This window comes from Hypanus sabinus, chromosome 7 (genome assembly GCF_030144855.1).
Source record: "Hypanus sabinus isolate sHypSab1 chromosome 7, sHypSab1.hap1, whole genome shotgun sequence".
In the NCBI taxonomy this organism is placed as follows: Eukaryota; Metazoa; Chordata; class Chondrichthyes; order Myliobatiformes; family Dasyatidae; genus Hypanus; species Hypanus sabinus.
Window position 1 is genome coordinate 126,295,528 of NC_082712.1, and position 26,066 is coordinate 126,321,593.

The 26,066-nt window shown below is 41.6% G+C and overlaps 1 protein-coding gene across 9 annotated transcripts in view; it reads right to left on the minus strand.

Moving 5' to 3' along the window:
• LOC132397161 (protein phosphatase 1 regulatory subunit 12A-like) overlaps positions 1 to 26,066 on the minus strand; it is a 183,882-nt gene that overhangs the window by 37,912 nt on the left and 119,904 nt on the right. For 8 of the 9 annotated variants that reach the window (XM_059975547.1, XM_059975546.1, XM_059975550.1 and 5 more), the window contains 6 exons: positions 11,065 to 11,199; positions 9,436 to 9,576; positions 6,987 to 7,085; positions 3,992 to 4,082; positions 3,085 to 3,270; positions 1,849 to 1,987 (listed from right to left, as the gene is read on the minus strand). In XM_059975547.1, coding sequence (XP_059831530.1) covers positions 1,849 to 1,987; positions 3,085 to 3,270; positions 3,992 to 4,082; positions 6,987 to 7,085; positions 9,436 to 9,576; positions 11,065 to 11,199 — 791 coding nt within the window. The remainder of the gene's footprint in view (positions 1 to 1,848; positions 1,988 to 3,084; positions 3,271 to 3,991; positions 4,083 to 6,986; positions 7,086 to 9,435; positions 9,577 to 11,064; positions 11,200 to 26,066) is intronic. The other variant, XM_059975549.1, reaches the window with a different exon arrangement.

Sequence of the window (26,066 nt, forward strand, 5' to 3'; positions counted from 1 at the left end):
CTGTTCACTATACCCTAAGTGTGGTCTGACCAATGCCTTATAAAGCCTCAGCATCACATCCTTGCTCTTCTATTCTAGTCGTCTCGAAATGAATACTAACATTGCATTTGCCTTCCTTACCGCTGACTCAATCTGCAAATTAATTTTTAGAGAATTCTGCACAAGGACTCGCAAGTCTCTGTGCACCTCTGATTTTTGAATTTACTCCCCATTTAGAAAATAGTGTACATCTTTATATCCTTCTACCAAAGTTCACTTCCTGACACTATATTCAATCTGCTACTTCTTTGCCCATTCTCCTAATCTGCCTGAGTCCTTTTGCAGTCTCCCTGCTTCCTCAATACTATGTGCCCCTCCACCTATCTTTACAATGCCTTCAAAATTGCCCACGAACCCATCAATTTCATCATCAAATTGGTGACATATAACATGAAAAGAAACAGTACGAATACTGACACCTACAAAACACCATTAGGCATCAGCAACCAACCAGAATAGCCCCTTTATTCCCACTCTTTGCTTCCTGCCAGTCAACCAGTCTTCTATCCATGTTAGTACTTTCCCTGTAATTCCATGAGCTCTCACCTGATCAAGCAGCTTCATGTGCAGTACCTTATCAAATGCCTACTGAAAATCCAAGTAGGCAAAATCCACTGTCTATTCTGCCTGTTGTTTCCTCAAAGAATTCCAACAGATTTATCAGGCAAGGACTTTGGCCTATTTTATCAAGCTGCTCCAAGTACCCTGAAACCTCATCCTTAACGATGGACTCCAACATCTTCTCAACCACCGAAGTCAGACTAACTGCCCTACAATTTCCTACCTTCTGTCTCCCTCCCCTCTTAAACAGTGGAGTGAAACTTGCAATTTTTCAATCCTCTGGAAGCATTTCAGAATCTCTCTTGAAAGATGATACACCATGCTGAGTACTTCTAGTCTGAGTAAATCTACTGAGGGCTCAGGGAGTGTCAGCATTCATTAAGACTCCAACCGTAACAGTTTAACCATGGAACAATGCCCCTTTACAGTTTTGTCTATCCAATAACGTCCAGCGCAGGTGACTCAGAGATGGAACAATTCTACACAAACTCTTGACAGAGCACTTGATTGGCCAAGCGGCCACCTCGTGCTTCGGACTTAAAACATATTCAAGCCTAAGAATGTGCGGCTTGGTATCGCAGCAGTTTGTGTGATGCTATTATAGCTCGGGGCGTTCCAGAGTTCAGAGGTCAATTCCGGTGCCATTCTGTACTCTGTATGTCCTTCCCGAGGGTTTCACCAGTTTCCTCCCACAGTCCACGGCCGAACTGGGTAGGTTAACTGGTCATTGCAAATTGTCGCGTGATTAGGTTAGGGCTAACCTGGTTTGTTGGGGCCATGCAGCTCGAAGGGCCTACTCCATGCTGTATCACTAAAATAAATGAATGTCAAGGCTGAACCATCTTTTGTTTTTTTTGGAAAACACAAAATGCTGACAGGACCATGGGAATTCCACAGGAGATTGGACGTTTTGTTTCAGATACAACTTTCTTCCTTGCCTTGCTCTAGCTGCTGAATCTCTCTCAAAAGTATCAGATATCAGCTGATACAAGAGGTAATGATTCCGGAATAAGGCCCATATTGGCCCAGATCTGATCAGAAGAGCAGCCAAGGACCTCCCGGCCTTGAAGCCAGGGTTCTTTTTAATCCTCCATGACATTTTACAAGCTCTGACCAAGTTTGGTTTATCTTTACAGCAGCTGGTGTGATATGCTGTTTACGTCAGTGAACCTGTTAACAATTTTGGGTTTTGAAGGAGTAGCAAGTAGACAATAAGCGTACTCCTTACTCAAGAAGTCTGTTGAATACCTTTGTTGTCAAGGGGCTGTACAGCATTGTGGTAGGTGTAGGTTGGAACGCTTGAACGGTTAGAATCTGTGGAATAGGAAGTCAGACCCAGCAGATCCGCTTTCTGTAGGTTGGCTAGCCTTGAACGCCAGTTCTTCTCCTGTATAAAGGGAGCAACATAAAAGGCAACTAAATAATGGCACATTGTGTCACAGCCTGCATCCCCAAATAAAGTCACTAAAAGCACGGAATGCAAGCCAGGGCTAACAGACAAGAACAAGAGGGGGAAAATGCAGCGATTAAAGGAGTGCATTGCAGTTATGTGATGTGAAGTGATAATCACAAGTGTGCACACGAGAGAGCCAAGGATTAATGTTTTAAACTGTAAAGAAAAATTAAGAAAAGCTAACACAATAAGCCATGTCAAAGATACTAATTATTACAGCATGAAAGCTGTTCAAGAACTTAAATCACAGTATGTTATGAAAATAGCAAAAGAGAAGGCCAAAAGAAGATACTTTTGAACAGCAGATTGTAGCACCTCTGCATCTGAACTCTATTCATCCAGCTTTGATCTGCTTTCTTTGGGTTTTATGAGATAAAAGACCATTAATTTCAGATTTCTATTGTTTTTGCAATGTGAACAATGGGAACCTGGAATGACCTTGCATTCATTTTAATATTTCTCTCTCAACCAATGTACTTCCCTGAATTTCTCTTATTTTCCCAAAGGATTCACTAAGCCATCAGTGGAAAACATGCAAGGAAACAACTGGTGAAGTTCAGTTGACATCAGACGAAGAGTCATGGTAAAAGCAGTATTTTTAAAATTAATTACTTGAAGCAACCTCATGACCGGTTAGAACTTTAAAGTGTGACTGAAGGATTAGGAAGTAATATCACCAACTTGCATTTAAATAACAGAGGCACTAAGAGTGTACTATTGAAATTGGGGATATTCAAAATGTCAGACCTGCAGAAGTACATGGATGCTGATATTCTGGAGAGATGGAAAATGGAGGAACAGGTAGAGCAAGATCATTCACAGATTAGAAAGCGATGGTTAAAAGGAAAGCATTCCTTTTCCAGGATCTATAATAACTCAGCAGCATGCAGAGGAGCAACTTAGGTCAGAGTTATATGTTAGAACACAAGGTCCCGATAGTTCTGACTATTGCTTTGACACTGACAGACTTGGAGAATCAACCTATTCTGGGTATTACAGGTAGTCGTGCTATCTACAGCCAATTATCTCACCTCATCCTGACTGCTCCTGCTATATCTGTACTTCGAGGCAAAGTCTTTAGCTTCTCCTTCTTTCTCTTTCTCTTCCTTTTCTTTTTCTTTCTCTTTCTCTTTCTCTTTCTCCTGTTCTGCAGCTTTCTTCTCGCGCTGCAGCCCAATCGTTTTCTCAGCCTCTTGGAGGTCTGTCAGCGTCACACCCTGCATGAAACAATGAAGTAAGAGAGACAACTTGGTGAAGAGCAGCAAGTTCTGAACCAGTCAGGTGGGGTATGTGGGCAAGCAGGAACGGAGAATACCCCAATGATCACTGGAATGAAATACTAAATATGGTTTTAGGTTGTTCATTCGCATATTCATTTCGCAATACAATAGAACTCTGATAATACACTATTTGGAAAATCTAATAGTTTGGCATCCAGTTGATCAGGAGAGGTTTACAGCCCTCCATTCACACACCTGTATGTCCTTTTTAAACTTATTGGCTCACTCACTGTAAAATTCATTATGCACCAATAGGGAAGCAAATAACATGCAAAAATATGGAAAGTTTGCCAATCTGGCACCACCAAAGCCACAAGTGTGCCAGATTATCAGAATGTTACCACGCTTAACATAGTAGAAGTGTGAAAGTTTAAAGCCTTATGATGTCCATTCTGAGCAGCAAAGGAAAGGATGGAGTGCAAGGAGGACTGAACACAGAATGTACTTTATATCACATAAACCTATAGTGAACACACCCTTGGTCAAACTTCCTATGCAAAGAGCAATTTCAGATATCAAGCCTAGATCCCACATTCCAATATTAGCTGGTTTATTGAAGAAATATTACTTCCATTTTTAGATTTTGATGATGTGGCAATCAACTCAGAATTCCGATATTGTGAGGGTGGGTGGTTGAACTGCAGATGGACTCTCTCACCTGTGTGGACCTGCGAGACTGACGAGCATGTCGCGAACGGGCCTTGCGTTGTGCTTCAGCTTCCTCATCACGAACTGGGGTGAGATAGGATCTGAATCAGTGAAACAATACAGAAAGCAATCATGTTAAAGGCAGCAGTGAAGCAAGATCACGCATTGCACCTAAGGAGACATTACTTTAGATTGGATGCAAGGAAGCCATTGCAATGAACAACACGTATAAAATGCTGGAGGAACTCAGCAGTCTAGGCAGTATCTTTGGAACAGAGTACAGTCGATGTTTCAGCCCGAAATGCTGACTGTACTCTTTTCCATACATGCTACCTGACATGCTGAGCTCCTCCAGCATTTTGTGTGTTGCTCGGATTTCCAGCATCTGCAGATTTTCTCTTATTTGCCACTGCTATGAAGCTTGCTTATAACCTCTCCTTGTCAATTCTGCTGTTCAAGCACACCCATTTTCTAATCCAAGGCAGTTCCAATCCAAGTGAAAATTACCAGTATGAGATTCATTCCTGGGAAAAGACTTACAAAACTGGTACTTGGAATTGAAAATTTTTATCCTCATTAGTTGGTCAGTAACCAGCATATGCCTCTTATAAGATTGTAAGCTTTTTTTCTATCCAATGTAAACCTGTCTTGATCTGTAAAGGATAAATTATCCACTTATCTGACTGAAGATGATAAACTAGCTGATGTTGAGGCCTGAATTACAGCTGTCACATCAATGGGGCCAGTATCCTGCCTGCCGGCTTTAGACTAAATGTGGGTCTTCTTTTTTTCTTGGCTCTGTACGGACTCTTTTTTGTGTACAATATACTATTGTTAGGGCTTCCCTGGAAAGGGAAATGGATTCTTATCTAAAATGACAACTCATTTAAATTGTTATACCCAAAAGTGTAGCATCATAATCATTCCTTTGTAAATTAGCTTGAGTTGCTTACTAGGCATCATCCAGAATAAAAGACACTAGAGGCAGATGGACTGCCATTTTAGCTGGGAGGGTTTGTAGGATGGCTCTATCGATTCAGGAAAGTATTGCTTCCCTGGAGGTTAAGTTTCTCTTTGCTTCGGGAGGTTCAAAAAAGCACCAGAATCATGTGCTGCAGCAGCAAACATCTTCCTTCTCCAAACATGTGTAACAAATCTTCCCAGGTCTTCAATGGCACTAAATCTGGGTCCACCTAATTGATTCAAGCTTCAAAGCATAGTCAGGTTCTGTGGTAATCTAAGTGTAAACTTCTGTTAAGTCCACCTCTCCCACCCCCACCCACACCTAAGGTAGACCAAAGAGAAATGGAGGAGAAAACAAAAACTAAGGTAATCAAATAAAAAATAATCTACTTCTTTTCCTCAATTATAAACATTGCAATTTGAGTCCTGAAGAAAGATAATGGCCCAAAACGTTGACATAGATGCTGCCTGATCTGCAGAATTTCTCGGCATTTTGTATGCGTTGCCTTGAGTTAAATATAGATTTCTCTCTCTCTCTCTCTCTGTTTATTCAATTCCCTTCACTGAATTGCAAAATTCTGTTAGCTTTCCTAATAACCTGTACGGTCGCCAAATCTTTCTGCTTCTCAGAGCTCTGCAAACACTAACTGTTAGATAACCCAGAGTACAAGTGCATAGATGTTCTGTTTAGGCTAGATCAGTATATATAAAACAAAAGGTTCCAGCAAGTTTACTGTGGATGGTTTTATTTCCATGTTAGGAAAAGGACATGATGGCACTACAGATGCTGGGAGGAGATCAACACAAAAGTACATTTATTATCAAAGGATGTATATATACCTTGAGATTTGTTTGCTTACAGGCAGCCAATACATGAGGATATTCTAGGGTCTGGTGATTGTAGAGAAATGATGTGTCATTTGGGGTTACTTTCTATGAAACAGTAACACAACTAAGGGAAGATTTAAATTGAGGTCCTTATTACAGCAAGAGACTTAGATATAGTGTCTATATCTAGTTCCATTGCCAGAGATACCAGTAACAATAAGACTTTGATTTAAGATCATTTGTAGAAAGATTGGAAGGAGTTTGAGGTATTTTTTCCCTCCAGGAAAATGGTGCAAGTAACTTGCTAGCTGAGAAGATGATGGAGGTAGGAATCCATAATGCTTGGGCAAACATTAGGAGTGTTATAACCCACAAGTCTACAAACCAGGAGTTGGAAACTAGAAATAGTCATGATTGTTTTTTGTCATGATGATACATAATGCTCTGAAATGGCCCCCTGTCCATGCCTTGAACTCTTATGATAGCAGCACAGTAGCATAGTGGTCAGCAGAATGCTTTACAGTACAGGTGACATGGGTTCAATTCCCAATGCTACCTGTAAGGAGCTTGCAAGTTCTTCCCTTGACCACACAGGTTTCCTCCAACAGTCCAAAGGTGTACTGGTTGGTAAGTTAATTTGTCATTATAAATTGTGATTAGGGTTAAATCAGGGGATTGCTGGGCAGCATAGCTCGAAGGGGCAAAAGGGCCTAGTCCATGCTGTATCCCAATATATAAAATAAACGATTTTCATTGTGTACAGCCTTCAGTGGTCTTTGAATGACTGAAAACGGCTGACATATTATCAGATAATATATGCTTCAGTTAGATAATAAATATTTTGGAAATTTAGAAGCGATGCCGTTAGTTTCAAAAGATGTTTATAATCCAAAGTCTTTAGTATTTCAGGTTAGTGGATGTGTGCCAACATGATTTCAATTAATTTAACAGCAAATTTGTGTACAAAATCTGTCTCTCTAAGACACAAGGTTGAGTCTGGCCAGACTCACTTCAGGTTGGAACCTTAAACCAAGCGAAGTTCTATTCTTTAATGGATTCCGTTAATGGCATGTACACATCAAAAACAATTCTTTGTTTTTCCAAGGTCTATAGAATTAGCAACTGACTAGAGAATACACTGCGACCACGTTTTGAGAGTGTGGTACATAGTGAGCTCACTGCATCGTTCAAACATTTTCGCTTGTAGCTGGTACCTGCGTCTCTCACGGTTCTCAGAGCTGTAACCAGTGCCTTGCGCGGTTAGATTGCTCCCTTTCTCTGCTCCATTTCCTGCTTGGTTTCGAGCCTGGGAGCTGAGGATGTGAAGGAACAAAGTAAGACCTGTGAACCTTATACCATGTACAGAAGCTGCAGCTGGTCAATCTGCAAAATATCAAGGTTCTAAGTATGCTAGAGGAAGTGTTTACCTCTAGCTTTAATTAAGTTGCTGGGCAAAGTAGTAACAATAAATGAAGTTCTAAGCAACAAAATAGTTAAAATCAGCCTTATCAGTGAATTTACTGCTTTGATTGAAGGCGATACACTAAACGGAACCATAACTTACTGAAGAATCAGGAGGTTCCTTAATTAAACTTGACCCCGCCACCTTTGTTATTGTTACTGAAAAATAACTTTGCTCAGTACAGCACGGGTGACTGCATAAAGCTGCTAGTAACTGCTAATAAAATTGGGAGCTAAAGTGAGAGAAGTGCACTAATTTCAGAGGATTACTTAAATAGGACCTAATTTACAGACAACAAAGTATAGTACGATTTCACTTTACGGTCAAGGAGGCAAATGGATTCGCTGATGAACAATTCAGTTCAGACATAATATGGCAATGGATGAAGATTACAGCTGTAGAAAACTGAGGAAGAGGTAAAATTGAGCAACATGAAGACGATACTGATATGGTGTATGAAAGTGATGTAGTTGAAGGCTAGAGAATGGTGTTTGAAATAGAGATCAAAGTCAATGTGTAATTCACCCTGAACTTTGTTGGGGGTGGTGGTGGAGTTTTGGTCTGCTCAGTGAATGTTGCATGACAAATACACAAGAAAGCGAGGGATTAAAGTTGGGTGTCGTCAGCCTACATTTGGAATTTATATCTTGATTTTGAGTGATGTTGCTGATGGGCAGCGTAGGAAGCTATGGGGTTTACCAAGGGAATTAATGCTGAGAAGGAAGTAAAGCTGCTGCTGCATCTTAGCTGCAAAGAATTAGTGATGAAACCAGTCATGGCAGTCTCATCTAGATGAATCAGAGTGGAGGTGCTGGAGGAGGAAGGTCCTGTCAACCATATTAAAGAATGCAGATAAGTTGAAGGCTGGATTTACAACCATTGAGAGATTCTGTAAATGCTGGAAATCCAGAGCAACCCACACAAAATACTGGAGGAACTCAGCACGTCAGGCAGCAGCTATGGAAAAGAATAAACAGCTGACATTTCGGCCAAGACCTTTCAAACGTCAATCATTTATTCCCTTCCATAGAAGCTGCCTGATGTGCTGAGTTAATCCGGCACTTTGTGTGTTGTTCAAAATCACGTATAGTGTCATTAGTGACTTTGATCATAGTTATTTCAGTATTGTGGCAGGGACGGAAACATGATGAAGGAGCCAAATAAAGAGCTTATATATAAATGGGGATTAATGGAAAAGACAAGGAAACTTTCACATAATTTTCGAACCTTCTTACATTGAAGTTTCCCCTTTCAGAAAATGGTAGGAGAGAGACACAACATTTACAGCCTACAGAATCACACTGCTCTCAAGTCCTCTGCTCAGAACTCAACTGAAGTTATCTTTGTTGTCCTCCTCTTTAGTATTTCAAAGTCTTCATGGAAATAACTTAAACAAAAAGTGAAAGTCTGCTTAACCAATTCTAGATACTGCAGTGCCTCACCACAAGTTCTAATTCTGTAACTCACTGAATTATTTAATACCCTTTGTTTTGACAAACCTCCTAGAAATTTGTTCCATGTTTGATTAATCTTTGCTCAAAGAACCTTCTGTCATCATCCTAAATTTTCCATATGATCATTTGTTATTAAGAAGCAAATATGTCCAACCACAGTTATGCATTAGGTACTCTGAGATTTATTTCTGTAAATGGGAGTGTTTATTTGATTTTGGGGCTGAATGGACTAGGTTTTGTCATTCAATTTCAAAACATTCTTTGTATCACAGTACGTACAGTCTTAAAAGAACCTGACACCATTCATGCAGCCTTTTCCTTGTTAGAGACTAATCAATATATCCAGTTTAAAAGTCAATTTCAATCTTATTACAACGTGCTTTCAAATAAATGATATCTGGAAAAAAATGATATGTTAAAACTTAATTATTCCACCCTGAAGGAAATATCATCTGTTTTTTTAATATTCTGATTGCACAGGAGAAATAGAAAACATAAATAGGACTAATGAGACAATGAACTCACACAAATACAGTACCTCATCAACCTTGAAAGAAAGAGAAACAGATAGAGGAAGAATGAGAAAATGAAAAAAATAGAGATGGAGGAGGAAATCGCTATAACAATTTGAATATTATCCTGGAAAATAACACACTATAAATAGGATTCACAGAAGTGGTGGATCTGAGGCTTCTCACATGTGATACAGCTCATTTATCAAATCCATAAATTCCAGAGCAGTCTTACCGACTTGTGTCACCTGAAGACGTTGCTGAGATACCAGCTGTTAAGCCACGGCTACTAGAAAGATTGGAAGAGCTTGTATTCGACAATGTATTGATAGATCCTGGGGCAGAACTACTGGCGAGACTCTCCTGCCTTCTTCCACTGGAAGGAAAGTTTAATTAGACAGGAGATTAACTGGGAAGACCAGCTTGGAAACATATCAGAAAAAATAGTGATCTATCTGTGGAACCAAATAGGAAAATTAATGAATAATTAATAACTAATCTTATCTCAAAACTCAAGAGGAATTTGGTGGCAAAGATAATGGATCCTTGTTCCAGTTCAAACTCTCAAGTACAACCTCCATGTGAATCTCTTCAACATGTTAATAAATGTATTATAACCTCTCCAAATGTTTTTGTGCAAGCCCCTCCCTACTAAACGTGACTCCCTGCATCTATTAATATGATTCCATCTTAGTAGCAAAAAGAATTGCCTTCTCATGTTTTAGAAACATAGAAAAGTACAGCACAGAAACAGGACCTTTGGCCTATCTAGTCCATGTCAACACCATTTAAACTGGCTCCTTCCATCAACCTGCATCAAGTCCATAGCCCTCCATATCTCTACCATTCACGTGTCTATCCAAACTTTGTTTAAGCGTTGAAATCAAGATGCATGCATCACTTGCATTGGCAGCTTGTCCTATACTCTGACAACCCTCTGAGATGAAAAAGTTTCCCCTCATGCTCCCCTTAAACTTTTCACCTCTCACACTTAACCCATGACCTCTAGTTTGTAATCCCACCCAGCCTCAATGGAAAAAGCCTGCTTGGATTCACCCTATCTATACCCCTCATAAATTTGTATACCTCTATCAAATAGATATACCCCTCAATCTCCTATGATCCAAGAAATAAAGTTCTAATCTATTCAATCTCTCCTTATAATTCAGGTTCTCCAATCCTGACAACATCTTTGTACATTTTCTCTGCACTCTTTCAACCTTATTGACATCTTTCCTGTAGGTAAGTAAGCAGTTTTGGTCACATACTCCAAATTAGGCCTCACCAACGTCTTATACAACTTCAACGTAACATCTCGTCTCCTATGCTGAATATATTGGTATATGAAGGCCAATGTGCCAAAATCTTCCTTTAAGACTCCCTCTATCTGTGCTGCCACTTTCAATGAATTATGGACCTGTAGTCCCAAATCCCTTTGTTCTACCACATTCCTCAGTGCCCTACCCATTCACTGTGTAACACCTATCCTGGTTGTCCCTACCGAAGTGCAACACTGTGCACTTTTCCATATTAAATTCCATTAAATTCTTCAAGATCGAGGTTTAAAAAAAACCCTTCAATAGTTTGTTGTTAGAGAACAACATAAAGCCATCCCTCCAAAACCCAGAGTCCTAATCAATGCTTCATGAATTGCAGGATATCTGGGGTCTGACCCAAGGATCGTGTCCAAAACAATGCACAATACTGACGACTATGTCTCAGTGCATTCTATCTCTGATCGATATACAAGACCACTGCCACCTGTAAGAACTGGAACAGGAATACAAGCAGCCAGTGGTCCTCAAAATACAGCAGTGCAACTCAATCAGTACAAAATGCTGAGAAAAGCTGATACGATCAGTACCTTATAAAAGTGGTGAAGCTGGCAGAAGCATTACCAGGGTTAGTATCATTATGTCTTGAAGGTGACATTGTTCTGGAACGCAGTCTGAAGTCTTGTGCACTATAGCTGCGGCCTATCATTTTCAGGAGCATGTGACTAGTCAAGAAGCAGAACAGTGTGCAAACATGCAGGGAGAGAACAGCACAGTCAATACATCAACTTACAGGGTATACATGGAGATAGAAAGCATGTCTGTCACTTGTCATTCACAGATTGGCGCATGGAACATCCAAACCGGCATGTTCAAGTACATGAATTTGCAGGTACAATATATCTGGAAGTGCATGCACCATTGTAAACACACTTAAAGTGCATGTAATATAACAACAGACACATACGGTGCAGGAGTTTACATTTACAGCAAGTGTACAGACACAGTAAATTACTAGCATGCAGGATTAAACTAATTGCAATAATCAAGTCACAACTAATATAGAGCACAAAGATGACTATAGGATGAGGCTGTTATATTAATCTGCTGGCTTATTAAAGCTAAATACATTTCAGTAATTGCTAAGCGAATTTAGATCTAAGGAGCAGGTGAAGTCTAAAGAACAATACATGTACAGGAAATCATTATTCATTAACAACAGTTAAAAAATACCCAAATCAAGTGGAAGAGGCCAATTTTGATCAGGAATTTAACAGTCTTATTGGAGATAATAATAATTAAGTCTAGCTGGGAGGAAGAGGAGACCGGTTGTGAACAGTGAGATTACCGACAATTAACAATAATACTGCGTAGGTGTCAAATACTTTGTGCAAACATTTAAATGCAATCAGATTTTTTTCCTTTGTACTGGCCAACATTCCTCACTTAAGCAACAATCATTTATCAGAATCAGAATCTGGTTTACTATCTCCGGCTTGTGACATGAAATTTGTTAACTTAGCAGAAGCAGTTCAATGCAATACATAATCTAGCAGAGAGAGAAAAATAATGATAAAAATAATAAATAAAAATAGAAAAATAATAAATAAACAAGTAAATCAATTACATATATTGAATAGATTTTTAGAAATGTGCAAAAACAGTAATACTGTATTTTAAAAATCAATGTCTATTTAGGAATCGGATGGCAGAGGGGAAGAAGCTATTCCTGAATCGCTGAGTGTGTGCATTCAGGCTTCTGTATCTCCTACCTGATGGTAACAGTGAGAAAAGTGCATGCCCTGGGTGCTGGAGGTCCTTAATAATGAACGCTGCCTTACTCAGACATCGCTCCCTGAAGATGTCTTGAGTACATTGTAGGCTAGTGCCCAAGAGGGAGCTGACTAGATTTACAACCTTCTGCAGCTTCTTTCGGTCCTGTACTGTAGCCCCTCCGCACCAGACAGTGATGCAGCCTGTCAGAATGCTCTCCACGGTACAACTGTAGAAGTTTTTGAGTGTATTTGTTGACATGCCAAATCTCTTCAAACTCCGCTGCCTTGCCTTCTTTATGACTACATCAACATGTTGGGACCAGGTTAGATCCTCAGAGATCTTGACACCAAGGAACTTGAAGCTGTTCACTCTCTCCACTTCTGATCCCTCTGTGAGGATTGGTATGTGCTCCTTTGTCTTATCCTTCCTGAAGTCCACAATCATCTTACTGATGTTGAGTGCCAGGTTGTTACTGCAGCACCACTCCATTGTTTGGCATACCTCACTCCTGTATGCCCTCTCCTCACCACCTGAGATTCTACCAACAATGGTTGTATCTGTATATGGTATTTGAGCTATGCCTAGCCACAGTCACGTACATACAAAGAGTAAAGCAGTGGGCTAAGCACACACCCGAAGTGCGTCAGTGTTGATCATCAGCAAAGAGGATATGTTATCACCAATCTGCACGGACACGATCAGTCCAAGTCAGCATGGATTTACGAAGGGGAAATCATGCTTGACTAATCTTCTGGAATTTTTTGAGGATGTAACTATGAAAATGGACAAGGCAGAGCCAATGGATGTAGTGTACCTGGACTTTCAGAAAGCCTTTGATAAGGTCCCACATAGGAAATTAGTGGGCAAAATTAGAGCATATGGTATTGGGGGTAGGGTGCTAACATGGATAGAAAATTGGTTGGCAGACAGGAAACAAAGAGTAGGGATTAACGGGTCCTTTTCAGAATGGCAGGCTGTGACCAGTGGGGTACCGCAAGGCTCAGTGCTGGGACTGCAGTTATTTACAATAAACATTAATGATTTAGATGAAGGGATTAAAAGTAACATTAGCAAATTTGCAGATGACACAAAGCTGGGTGGCAGTGTGAAATATGAAGAGGATGTTAGGAGAATGCAGGATGACTTGGACAGGTTGGGTGAGTGGGTAGATGCATGGCAGATGCAGTTTAATGTGGATAAATGTGAGGTTATCCATTTTGGTGGCAAAAGCAGGAAGGGAGATTACTATCTGAATGGTGTCAAGTTAAGAAAAAGGGAAGTACAACGAGATCTAGGTGTTCTTGTACATCAGTCACTGAAAGTAAGCTTGCAGGTACAGCAGGCAGTGAAGAAAGCTATTGGCATGTTGGTCTTCATAACAAGAGGAGTTGCGTATAGGAGCAAAGAGGTCCTTCTGCAGTTGTACAGGGCCCTGGTGAGACAACACCTGGAGTATTGTATTCATTTTTGTTCTCCAAATTTGAGGAAGGACATTCTTGTTATTCAGGGAGTGCAGCGTAGGTTCACGAGGTTAATTCCCAGGATGGTGGGAATGTCATATGTTGAAAGATTGTAGCAACTGGGCTTGTATACACTGGAATTTAGAAGGATGAGAGGGGATCTGATTGAAACATACAAGATTATTAAGGGATTGGACATGCTAAAGGCAGGAAACATGTTCCCGATGTTGGGGGAGTCCAGAACCAGAGGCCACAGTTTAAGAATAAGGGGTAGGCCATTTAGAACAGAGTTCAGGAAAAACTTTTTCACCCAGAGAGTTGTGGATCTATGGAATGCTCTGCCTCAGAAGGCAGTGGAGGCCAATTCTCTGGATGCCTTCAAGAATGAGTTAGATAGAGCTCTAAAAGATGTGGAGTCAAGAGATTTGAGGAGAAGCCAGGAATGGGGTGCTGATTGTGGATGATCAGCCATGATCACATTGAATGGCGGTGCTGACTTGAAGGGCCAAATGGCCTACTCCTGCACCTATTGCCTATTGACTGTGGTCTTCTGGTTAGGAAGTCGAGGATCCAATTGCAGAGGGAGGTACAGAAGCCCAGGCTCTGCAATTTCTCAATTAGGATTGTGGGAACGATGGTATTAAATGCTGAGCGATAGTCGATGAACAGCATCCTGATATAGGTGTTTGTGTTGTCCAGGTGGTCTAAAGTCATGTAGAGAGCCATGGAGATTGCATCTGCCATTGACCTATCGTGGTGTTAGGCAAATTGCAATGGGTCCAGGTCCTTGCTGAGGCAGGAGATCAGTCAAGTCATGACCAATCTCTCAAAAGCTTTTCATCAGTGTCCATGTGAGCGCTACTGGACGATAGTCATTAAGGCAGCCCACAGTATTCTTCTTAGGCACTGGTAAAATTGTTGCCTTTTTGAAGTAAGTGGGAACTTCGCCCGTAGCAGTGAGAGGTTGAAAACTTCCTTGAATACTCCCGCTAGTTGGTTGGCACAAGTTTTCCGAGCTTTACCAAGTACTCCATCAGGACCTTCCACCTTGCAAGGGTTCACTCTCTTTAAAGACAGTCTAATATTGGCCTGAGATGGAGATCACAGGGATCTTCACAGCTGTAGTTGTGTTCTCCCTTTCAAAGTGTGCATAGAAGGCGGTGAGTTCATCTGGTAGTGAAGCATCGCTGCCATTCTTACTATTGGGTTTCGCTTTGTAGGATATAATGTCTTGCAGACCCTGCCAGAGTTGCCATGCATCTGATATCGACTCCAACCTCATTCGAAATTATCTCTTCGCCCTTGAAGTAGCTCTCCGCAAATCATACTTGGCTTTCTGGTACAGGCCTGGGTTGCCAGACTTGAATGCCACAGATCTCGCCTTCAGCAGCCTTCTGCCTACTCACTGCAAATAACCTTACTTTGTGCAAACGAGCACTTTCATTCTCTTGCAGTAACAAGTGAGTGAACTTCAAGAAGCAAACTCTACAATGCAAAATACTCAAGAATATCATGAAGGTATGAGAAAAGATGTTTTATATTTTGCCCGAGCAAGTTACATGAGGGTACTCAACAGAAGGATAGTTTCTATAAAACCAAACTAACAGCTTTTCTTAAAACTCAGAATGCCAAATGTTCATCTTAGATATATTTCTAGAAGACAGAAAAACTAGGGGAGCTCTGTGTGATATTAAACGATACTCTGCTAGAACAGAACACTTCCAGTAATACACATTAATAAGGCAAGGCAGAAAGTGAATTGACAGCTCAGGAATGAAAGTAGAGTAAGATACTCACACCCCCCTCCCTCCACTCTCGTATCTCTGAGGGGCGGGGGGGAGTGTGAGAGAATGGGAGCTGTGAGGGGGAAGGTGAGGGAGGGTGGGTGGAGTGGGATTGGTGGGAACGGGGGAGTGGGCCAGAAAGTGTGGGGGGGGGCAGGAGGAGTAGGGGGGCAGGAGGAGTAGAGTGGGGCAAGAGGGTGTAGAGGGGTGGAGGGGTGTACAGGTGGATGAGAGAATAAAGCGAAAAAATTATGCAGTGAGGGATTCTACAAAAATATCATTTTTTTCAGAATAAATATTTCAAATGAATTTTGAAAAGGTTTAGCTATTTTAGATCTTTTGACTTCAGTTTAATGAGAACTCAGAACCATTAGATGTATTACTGTTGAAAAGTTATCAGCTAAATTATCAAAAATATCAAAAAACAGAATCATTGCTGAAGTGATTCCATCTCATTTATTATCAGCATAAAGAGCTGTACAAGTGTACACAACTTAAACTGTAATATGAGTAGATTAGTTTATTCGTTTTTTCACAGGCTGAAATCAGTACGAGAGGTCATTAAATGGTGACCCAGCAGAAGTTTAAAAAGGGCTCAGGAGTTTTCAGCATGCTGAAATAAGCTTGGGGCCAATGAAGTGGAGGTGTAAGTGGAGTGGCCGTTACCTGAGTGGGCCAGTGTTAGAGGGGTCCAGCTTTGGCTCAACAGGATTAGATAAATACAAGCTTGGGCAAACACCAGTGGAGGTTCTAAGAATGGAAGTTTCTTGGCTTTTTTTCCCTGTTTGTACATAGCTAATGCACTGAGAAAAGATCTGGAGCTGGTGGTGTGCTCCTTGAGTAAGATGTGGGAAATTTGGGAGACCTCCAGTCTCCCTGATAACCACATCTGCATGAAGTGCATCGAGTTGCAGCTCCTTAGAGATAGTGTTAAGGAACTGGAGCTGCTGCTGGATGACCTTCAACTTACTTAAGAAAATGAGGAGGTGATACAGAGGAGCTACAGGAGGCAGTCACTCCTAAGTTGCAGGAGGCAGGTACCTAGGTGACTGTTGGGAGACAGAATGGAAAAAGGCAACAAGTGCAGAGTAGTCCTGTGGCCATTCTCCTCAATAATAAATATACTGCTTTGGATACTGTTGGGGGTGTGACCTACCAGGAGGAAGCCACAGTGACCAGGTCTCTGGCACTGAGTCTGACTGTGTGGCTCAGAAGGGAGGGGTGGTGGGGTGGGTGGAGGAGTGCAGTGGTGACAGGGGAGAGTGAATAGCCGATTCTGTAGGTGCGAAAGAGTAAGTGCTGGAGGGGTAGAATTGGAAGACAAAGAAATGGCAGACAATAATTATTTTGCATCAGTCTTCACTGAGGAAGACAGGAGAGAGATGCTGGAAATCTGAGAGTGTCCGGGTCAGAACTAAGTGTAGTTGCGATCACTAAGGAGAAGGTGCTTGGGAAGCTGAACAGTCTCAAGGTAGATACGTCACCTGACCCAGGTGGACTACACCATAGGGTTCTGAAAGAGGTGGCTGAAGAGATTATGGCAGCATTACTAAAGATCCTTCCAGAATCACTAGATTCTGGAATGGTTCCGGAAAACTGGAAAACTATAAATGCCATTCCACTCTTTAACGGAGAGAGGCAGTGGCTGGAAAGATGTTGGAGTGTATTATTAAACATGAGGTTTCGGGGTACTTGGAAGCACATGATAAAACAGGCAAAAGTCAGTACCTTTTTCTTAAGGGGAAACCTTGCCCGACTAATCTGATGAAATTCCTTAAGGAAATAAGAGGCAGGAAAGACAAAGTAGAGTCAGTAGAGTTGTTTCTTTGGATTTTCGGAAGGCCTTTGACAAGGTGCCACACATGAGGCTGCTTAACAAGGTAAAAGCCCCTGATAATACAGGAGAGATATTAGCATGGATAAAAGATTGACTGAGTGGCAGGAGGCAAAGAGTGGGAATAAAGGGAGCCTTTTCCGGTTGGCTGCTGGTAACTAGTGGTGTGTACATGGACCGTGTTGGGACAGCTTCTTTTCATCTTGTACATCAGTGATTTGGATGAAGGAACTGATGGTTTTGTGACTAAGTCTGCAGACAATACTAAGAGGGGCAGATAGTGTTGAGGAAGCTAGGAGGCTACAGAAGGACAGTCAGATTGGGGGAATGGGCAAAGAAGTGGCAGGTGTAATACAATGTAAGGAAGTACATCGTCATGCACTTTAGCAGAAGGAATAAAGGCATGGACTATTTTCTAAATGAGAAGAAAACTCAAAAATTAAAGATGCAGAGTCCTTGTGCAGGATTCCCTTAAGATTAACTTGCAGGTTGAGTTGGTGTTAATGAAAGCAAATGCAATGTTAGTATTTATTTTGAGAGGATTAGAATATAAAAGCTAGGATTTCATGCTAAAGCTTTATAAGGCATTGGTCAGACTGCACGGAGTGTTATGAGCAGCTTTGGACCCCATTTCTAAGAAAAAATGTGCTGGCATTGGAGAGAGTCCAGAGAAGGTTCATGAGAATTATCCCAGGAATGTAAGGGTTAACATATAAGGCGCATCTCATGGCTCTGCATCTGGGTCTGTACTAGCTGGAGTTTAGGAGAATGAGAGGGGATCACCGCAACCTATCAAATATCGAAAGGTCTGGATCATGTGGATGTTTCCTACTTTGATTAAGTCTAGGACCAGAGCACACAGCCTCAAAACTGAGGGACATCCATTTAGAACAGAGACAAGGAAATTTTTCTATAGCCAGCAGGTGGTGTATTTGTGGAATTCAGTGCCACAGATAGCTATGCAAGCCAAGTCATTGGTTATACTTAAGGGAGAGGTTGATGGGATCTTGATTAATCAGGGAATTAAAGGTTATGGGGAGAAGACAGGAAAATGAGGTTGAAAGGGACAATAAACCAGCCATGATGGCTGAATGGCCCAACTCTGATCCTACAGTATATTTTCAGTGGAGGTTTACTTGTCCCTGCACTAAACTTCAGCTCACTACTCTGTGAGATTTACTCGTCTCGACATTTAAATGAGTCAGCGATTGCCAACTCATTTTTGTGAACTTCAGTTCTGAGTGCTATTTGCTTACTTTTACTGTTTGCACTATTTGTTTTTTTTCCTCTGCATATTGGGTGCTTGACGGTCTTCTTTGTTTTAATGGGTTCTGTTGAGTTTCTTTATTATGTGGCTGCCTGTAAGGAAACAAATCTCAAGGTTGTGCTAAGTATTAATTCTTTGATAATATATGAACTTTGAACTTTGGTCTTACAACTTGGGCTGAGCGATCAAACTGATTGAGTATCTAGTGAATAATATTTCTTCAGAATGGTTTCAGGGTTAGGTCATGCTTCATGCAGCTGTCAAAAATCAAGCTACTTATCATTAACTCCTTTCTTTCCACAGCTGTTACCTGACCTGTGGATTGCTTCAGAATTTTATGTTTGATTTCAGATTTCTGGGATCTGTAGTATTTTGTTATTTTCACACATTGGTGTTGGATTGCGGACAAGAATACACATGGTAGCAGTGTCTTCTGAGGTTTAAAAAAAAGCATATTGAAACCTGTATTATTTTCAATCCAGCAAAAAATAGTGGAATATCCTACACTAGCAGAAATAGAATTGAGACATAATTCAGGAATAATGTTCCACTAACTAGCAGACTTGACTCTATTCAGCTGCTGCTAAAATAGTAACTATAAAAAAAGTTGTTGAGCTAAAGCGATTGAAGCTGAATCTGCCTAGGGTGGAGGGGAAATATACAGCACAAGCTATAGCAATAGCTCACTTATTCAGCACATCACCAAATGGTATGCTCGGAGAACCTTCTGGAAGGATACAATAAATATGGGAAGATAGCACAGGAGAAATAGTCCAAGCACAACAGAGATGGGGACTGCAGGGAGGGACAGAACGCAGAGTAGTTCACAATAAACAAACAGTTCTTCAGTTCTGGTTCTTCACAAAACTTCCACTGGGGAAAGATATTTCCACTGGCAGTGACAATGGACAGAAGGGAGATGAGGCAAATGGGTAGGAGTTAGAGGGGCTGAGTTGCTGAATAGTTAACTATTCAGGGAGTTAACTGAATAGTTGAACAACATGTTGGAAGTGAAATGTCCTGAAGTGACATGGGAAAGAAGGAGAAATTATTCCCATCATCGTCTGAACCCTTAGCAATTGGGGCCACAAAATTATTCCTGAGCATCACTTGAAAAAGTATTTGCTTACATTGTGAACTAGAGTACTGACAGAAACAGCCATTCACTACATGCTATCTAAATGATGCAGCGGAGCAATATGTGTGTTTGCGTACATTGAAAAATCCCGAATTTAGATGAAAGATGTTACCATGTGTCTTGAGGTGGGTAAAGATTGGAGTCTATAAGCCTGCCTTTCTCTAGAAAGGGTTTATGTGGAGCCCAATTCTGAAGAAATATTTGTTTACAGTGAACTATCCCTCATGTTAACCAGTGGAGTATGTCCCATTCTTTTTCTGTTTTCTTTTTCTTGTTCTTGACCGACAAAATGAAGGATTTGCAATCCTTAACAGCGTGTACTATTTCAGACATAGATTATCAAAGATATATATGTCTAGTCATCTCATCCTTTCCAAAATGATCCTCCATTCTAGGCATCCAGATCAGGCTTCTACAGATTAGTTGGTTGCTTCAAATAAAACTAGCTAGATTTAGAATATCAAACTGTGACAAGAACTAGAATATCAAACTGTGACAAGAGGTGCCAGGGCTAAAAGAATTGCATTTGACTATTTAGGAAGTAGCTTAATGAACATAATAGGAAAAGATTGAGACTGTGTCTTTGATACTCGCTATGCTCAGCTGCCATTTTCTTGCAGCTATCCCCTCCTGTCAGCTGTATTACCAAATTATTATAGCACCAACAGAAAAATATAGCCAAAGAAAAAAGAAATAACTGCAAAAAAATGCCTCAGTTCATAACAAGACAGGGAGCTAGACTTCAATTAAATCCTTTGAAAACCAATGGGCCACCTCAGTACCAAAGTCAGCTAGCTAAAAGCCAACATGGCAAAATGCAGGTCTTCAATAATATCTGAGCACTGGAATGTAGTGAGACCACAGGTCACCAAGACACCTTTTGGTTTAACTGTTGCTTAAGAATAAGCCTTCTAAACTTTTGGTTTGAGCCCAACTTTCTAAAGTGCTCATTTCTGGAAGGGTTAGTGACTTTAGCAGATCAGTACAAGAGAATAAGAAAATATTGACTGGAAACAGCTGTTAACAATGCTTGGGGAAAACCTGGATTGTTGGAAGGGGGCTCTTTGAGAGGCAGTTAGGGGAAATTAAAGACAGTTTTGAGCAACGTAGGAAATGTCGAGAACACAGAAAAAAATAAACCCAATGAAAGAGAACAAGTGAAAAGCATAGAGGCAGAGAATTAAGAAAGAAAAGCTATTAATGCCACTTTTTTTTGAAGTAGAAAACCTTCTGACAAATACCGAGACTAATCTAATCTGTTTTCATGCATGATCTGGCACATGTATATTTTCATTTCTCTCTGTTTTTGTTTCAGATTTCCAGTATGTGCAGTTCTTTCTATTTTCAAAGGATTTGTTTTCCTTTGATTTGAAAGATATTACATAACTGGCAGTGGTACAGAGAGATGGTTCAGCCACCTCGGCACATATGCTGATTTCAATAGCGTAAGCAAGGACCTGCCGAAAGTAGATTAGGAGCAGATGCTAGCAGATAACATGACAGCTGACAAGTGGGAGTTTTTTAAAGGAGCTTTAAGAGTTCAGGGTTAGCATGGCCCAGGAAGGGTGAAAGGCAAATATGGCAAGATTAGGGGACTTTGGACAACAAAGGGCAGACTGAAGGTTTGATCAAGAAAAAGGAAATACACAAATGGGATACAGGGAATCTCAAGGAATATAAAGAGTATGTAAAGAAGAAATTGGAGGGCAAAAGGGTCTATGAAATACCCTTAGTAAGTAAGATTTAAAATAAAGCCAAGCATAAGTATATCCACTGGAAGAATGTAGCCAAGATTCCAAAGAGGTAATCTCTGTGCGGCAACACAATGTGATTCTACAGTAATGTGCAAAGGTCTTAGCCACACATATATATATCTAGGGTGTCTTAAGACTTTTGCACAGTAAACATAGAGTGGAGAGTGAGCTTGTAAATCTGGCAGGAGCAAAAGTTATTGGGAACGATGACGGTAAAGCACTGCAGGAGGGGCGTGGGACTGGTAGCGGAGAAGGAGTGCCAAGGCAGGGCTTGGCACCGGCAAGATCATTTGATCCCAAACAATTGACTTAGTGATCATTAAATAATGTCTCCCTAGTGCTTCCCACATTCTTCCTCCTCTCTTTCCCTTTTTCTCCCCAACCATGATTCCCTTTTCGCAGCCTCCTTCCCACTACAGTCCCCAACAGACTCATATCAGAATCAGGCTTATCATCACTCATATATGTCATGAAGTGTTTTTTTTTGTAGATGGAGAGTTTGGGGAGGGATACGTGGATCATCCAGGGTAGGTCAGTATTAACAGTAGATGTTAGATGCCAGGGAAGGCATGTTTGATAAATAGTCAGGGCTGGATGAGATCTATCTCAGGCTGCTATGGGAAATGAGGGAGGAGAGGGTTGAAGCTCTAAGAGAGATTTTTGTATTCTTGTTAGCTACAGGTGCGATGCCAGGAGTCTAGAGGACAGCTAATAGGGCTCCTTTATTGAAGAAGGGCAGCAGCAATAAGCAAGAGTCTATAAGCTGCTGTGTCTTGCGTCATTGGTAGGAAAATTACTGTAGAAAATCCTAAGGGATAGGATTTATGTACATTGGGCTGATCAGGGATGGTCCACATGGCTTTGTGCAGGGGAAGTCATACCTTACACAATAAGACAAAGACACAATAATAAAAAAAAACACGATAAATACAAATACATAAGATAGCTTATGAACAGAGATTGAATGTCTGTCCATAAAGTGACACGAGGCACAGGAGTGTCTATACACATGGTGACTGACAGGACATGATAAAGAAGTATTCGCGTGGGGTGTGGATGGGTGGGTTAGTGGGTAGACGTGTTGATCAGCCTTACTGCTTGAGGTTAAGTAACTGCTTTGATTCTTTGGAGTACTAATGCATTTGACAAGATACTCTAGGGATCCCCCGTCACACAAATTGACCTTGGATTTCAATCCCCACCACCTCCCCCAAACAACTCCACACAACTCACTTCAATCACTGATCTTCTCCCAGGGAGGCACTTGGCTGCACACACACGTGGTTCTGTAGTTTAACTGTCAGTTCCTTGCCAGTGTTATATAGGTAACAATGGGGATCAAACAAATAACACTTCCCTGCTCAGCCTTCAATCATGGACTAGATAGGAGCATCATGCAGGACTCTGCAAACCTTGCTGATAACTTGGGGTCCAGCCACTCTCAATTCTGGAGGCAATCAGACAACCTGAACAAAGTCCAGATGTGGTTTCTGCCTCTGAAGACAATGCCTCATTTGTTCTTCCAAAGTCCAGTTCAATAGACAGATGTCACACAAAGGCAACAGGGCAGGATGTTCACTGCAACACTTTCAGGCCCAGTCAAAGTAGGAAAGAGGTTTCCATGTCTGTCACCAGCAGCCACGACTCCTGCTATCGCAGGAGACTCACTGACACTCAGCATCTGGACATCTGGTGCTAACTGAGTCACACAACTCAGCATGGATACAGGAACTTTGGCCCAACAACTTCATGCTGACCTCTGTGTCCACCCCACATGGCTTCCTCCTCAATGTTAACTGAACTCCTGGAACATGTAGTTGGAAAGACATTACATCAATGAGCAAGAGGGTGCTCCTAATCTGTTCCAGTGTCCCAGGCATGATCACAATTTGTTAGTGATATATTTGCATGTGCCAGAGAAAATAGTGAGCACATTATTGCTGTCTCACAAGGACATAAACGACTACAGCTAAAATAGCCAGCCACTTATCTACTCTGACTTCTCTTAAATAAAGCATGAAGGCTGTATTATTGTTAGAGAAGTGATCACTGACTTCCATGAAAACCAACTGGAGGAATGAAAAACTCATTGGTGAGCTATAAAATGGACCATAAGACAAGCATAATTAAGCCACTCGGCCATCAAGTCTACTCCACCATTTAATCATGGCTGATTTATTATCTCTCTCAACCTCATTCTCCTGCCTTCTCCTTGTAACCTTTGACACCCTGACTAACCAAGAACCTATCAATCTCTGCTTTAAATTTACTCAATAACATGGCCTCCATGGCAATGAATTTCACAGATTCACCACCCCCTGGCTTAAGAAATTCCTCCTCAGTTCTGGTCTAAATGGATGTCCTTTTATTCTGAGGCAGTTCCTTTGTTCCTAGACTTATCCACTGTAGTAGTGGTTGCCAACCCGTCGATCGCAATTGACTGGTTGATCTTTGAGACTTTCCCAGTAGATCCCAAAAAAAAGAGAAAAATAAATACACAAATACTGTTGAGAGATTGTCTCCGGGTTGCGGGGTTTTTGTTCCGTTTTTCTGCCCAGTGTGCATGCGTGTTGCTCCCCTGCCACACACTACAGTGTACTTCAGTGGTCTCCAACCACAGGCCGCGAGGAAACGATATGATTTGATGATATGAATCAGTTGCATCCTTCCTCATTCCCTGTCATGCCCACTATTGAACTTGAAAGCACATGATGTCATCAGTTGCCTAAACACGATGATAGCCTTGCGCGGGATCACTGGTTGGCCGCGGGCGGCCAGCGAGAACTGCCGTTGCTACTGGCCCGGCGTGCCGACATACGGGCGCCGGCTCTAAAACTGTACAGCATACTGAACGTTCGTGAGGCACCCGGTGCTAAAATATCCGCAGACGACCTAATTCGGGGTCAGGGTTTGGTATGTAGCAGAGCAGCTACCTCGCTGCGATCTACTGAAAGTCATCCCTTGAATCAAACTTTTGTTGGCCGAAAGATCCGACAACGGGGGCGGGCATGCGCCCTGTCGCACTCCTTGCTTGCTCTCTCGGGACTGCGACCGCTGTGGCCCCGGCACGGGGACCTTTGGCCCTGACCTTGTCCTCTCACCCCAGCCACACCTGGCCAAGGCGTCTGGCGGCGGGAGGCTGGAGTTCGGGCCCGGAGGCTGTCTGATGAGGCAATGAAGCCCTCAAAACTGCTTCGGTACCCTGAGTCCAAGCACCCAGCACTTAAAGATAAACCCGTTGAGTTTTTTCAGCAGAAAAAACGTGAGCAAGCGGGACAGAAGCTAAGTGCTGAGAGCCATGTAAACTAAATTGTGGAATAGACTGGACATAAGAAACCTGCTTCAAGTATCGCTATATTCCGGTCGTGTTTAACACCCCCTCCCCACCATCAGCCGTCCACAAGAACATTGTGAATATTAAACTGGTCCGCGGTGCGAAAAAAGGGCGATGACCCCCGGTGTACATATATTATTTCTACTTCCGGGTTGTGGGGTTTTACTTCCGGTCTTTTCTGCCTGGTGCACATCTGTGTGACTAATTGATTTAGTAAGTCAATCTTGCCTTTCACTAAGGCCAAGGTAGGGGATCTTGGGCTTAAAAAGGTTGGTGACCACTACACTATGGGAAACATCCTCTCAACATCCACTCTATCTAGGCCTTTCAATATTCAACAGGTTTCAATGAGATCCTCCGCCTATTTTTCTAAACTCTAACAAGTACAAGCCCACAGCCAGTAAACACTCCATATGTGTTAACCTTTTCACTCCTGTCTCATGAACCTCTTCTGTACCCTCTCCAATGCCAGCACATCCTTTCTTAGATAAGGGGCCTAAAACTGCCTACAATACTCCCTGCATTCTGGCCATTACCTTATAAAACCTCAGCATCACATCCTAGCCCTTGTATTCTAGCCTTCTCAAAATGAATGCTAACATTGCATTCGCCTTCTTTACGGCTGACCCAACCTGTAAGTTAACCTTTAGACAATCCTGCAGAAGATTCCCAAGTCCCTTTATATCTCTGATGTTTGAGTTTTCTCCCCACTTAGAAAATAGTTTATGCCTTTTTACCTTCCACCAAAGTGCAGGAACATACCCTGCCCTACATTATATTTCATCTGCTACTACTTTTCCAATTTTCCTCATCTGTCCAAGTCCTAATGCCAGACTCCCTGCTCTCTCAACAGTACCTGCCCCTCCAACCATCTGTATCTTCTGCAAATTTGGCCACAAAGCCATGAAAATGTGAAAAGTTACAGGCAGAGGGCTGGGGAATGTGGTTGAGAGGAAAATGGATCAGCCTTGATGAAATGGTGGGGTAGACTCAATGGGTCGAATAGCCTTATTTTGCTCCATAGTCTTATGGTCTGACACTGCTGCCAACAAGCATCTGCTTATCTACCTCAAGATAGGCACATATTACAGCCAGGACAGTCAAGTTGTAAGTGTATCACATGGTTACATGCCAGGAGAACTGGGCTGTATTAGAGAACATAATAGCGTTCATATTAACAGCTGTCTGAAAACAACATCCTTCAAATTGCTCAATTATAAATTGCCAAATACAGCACTAGCCAGA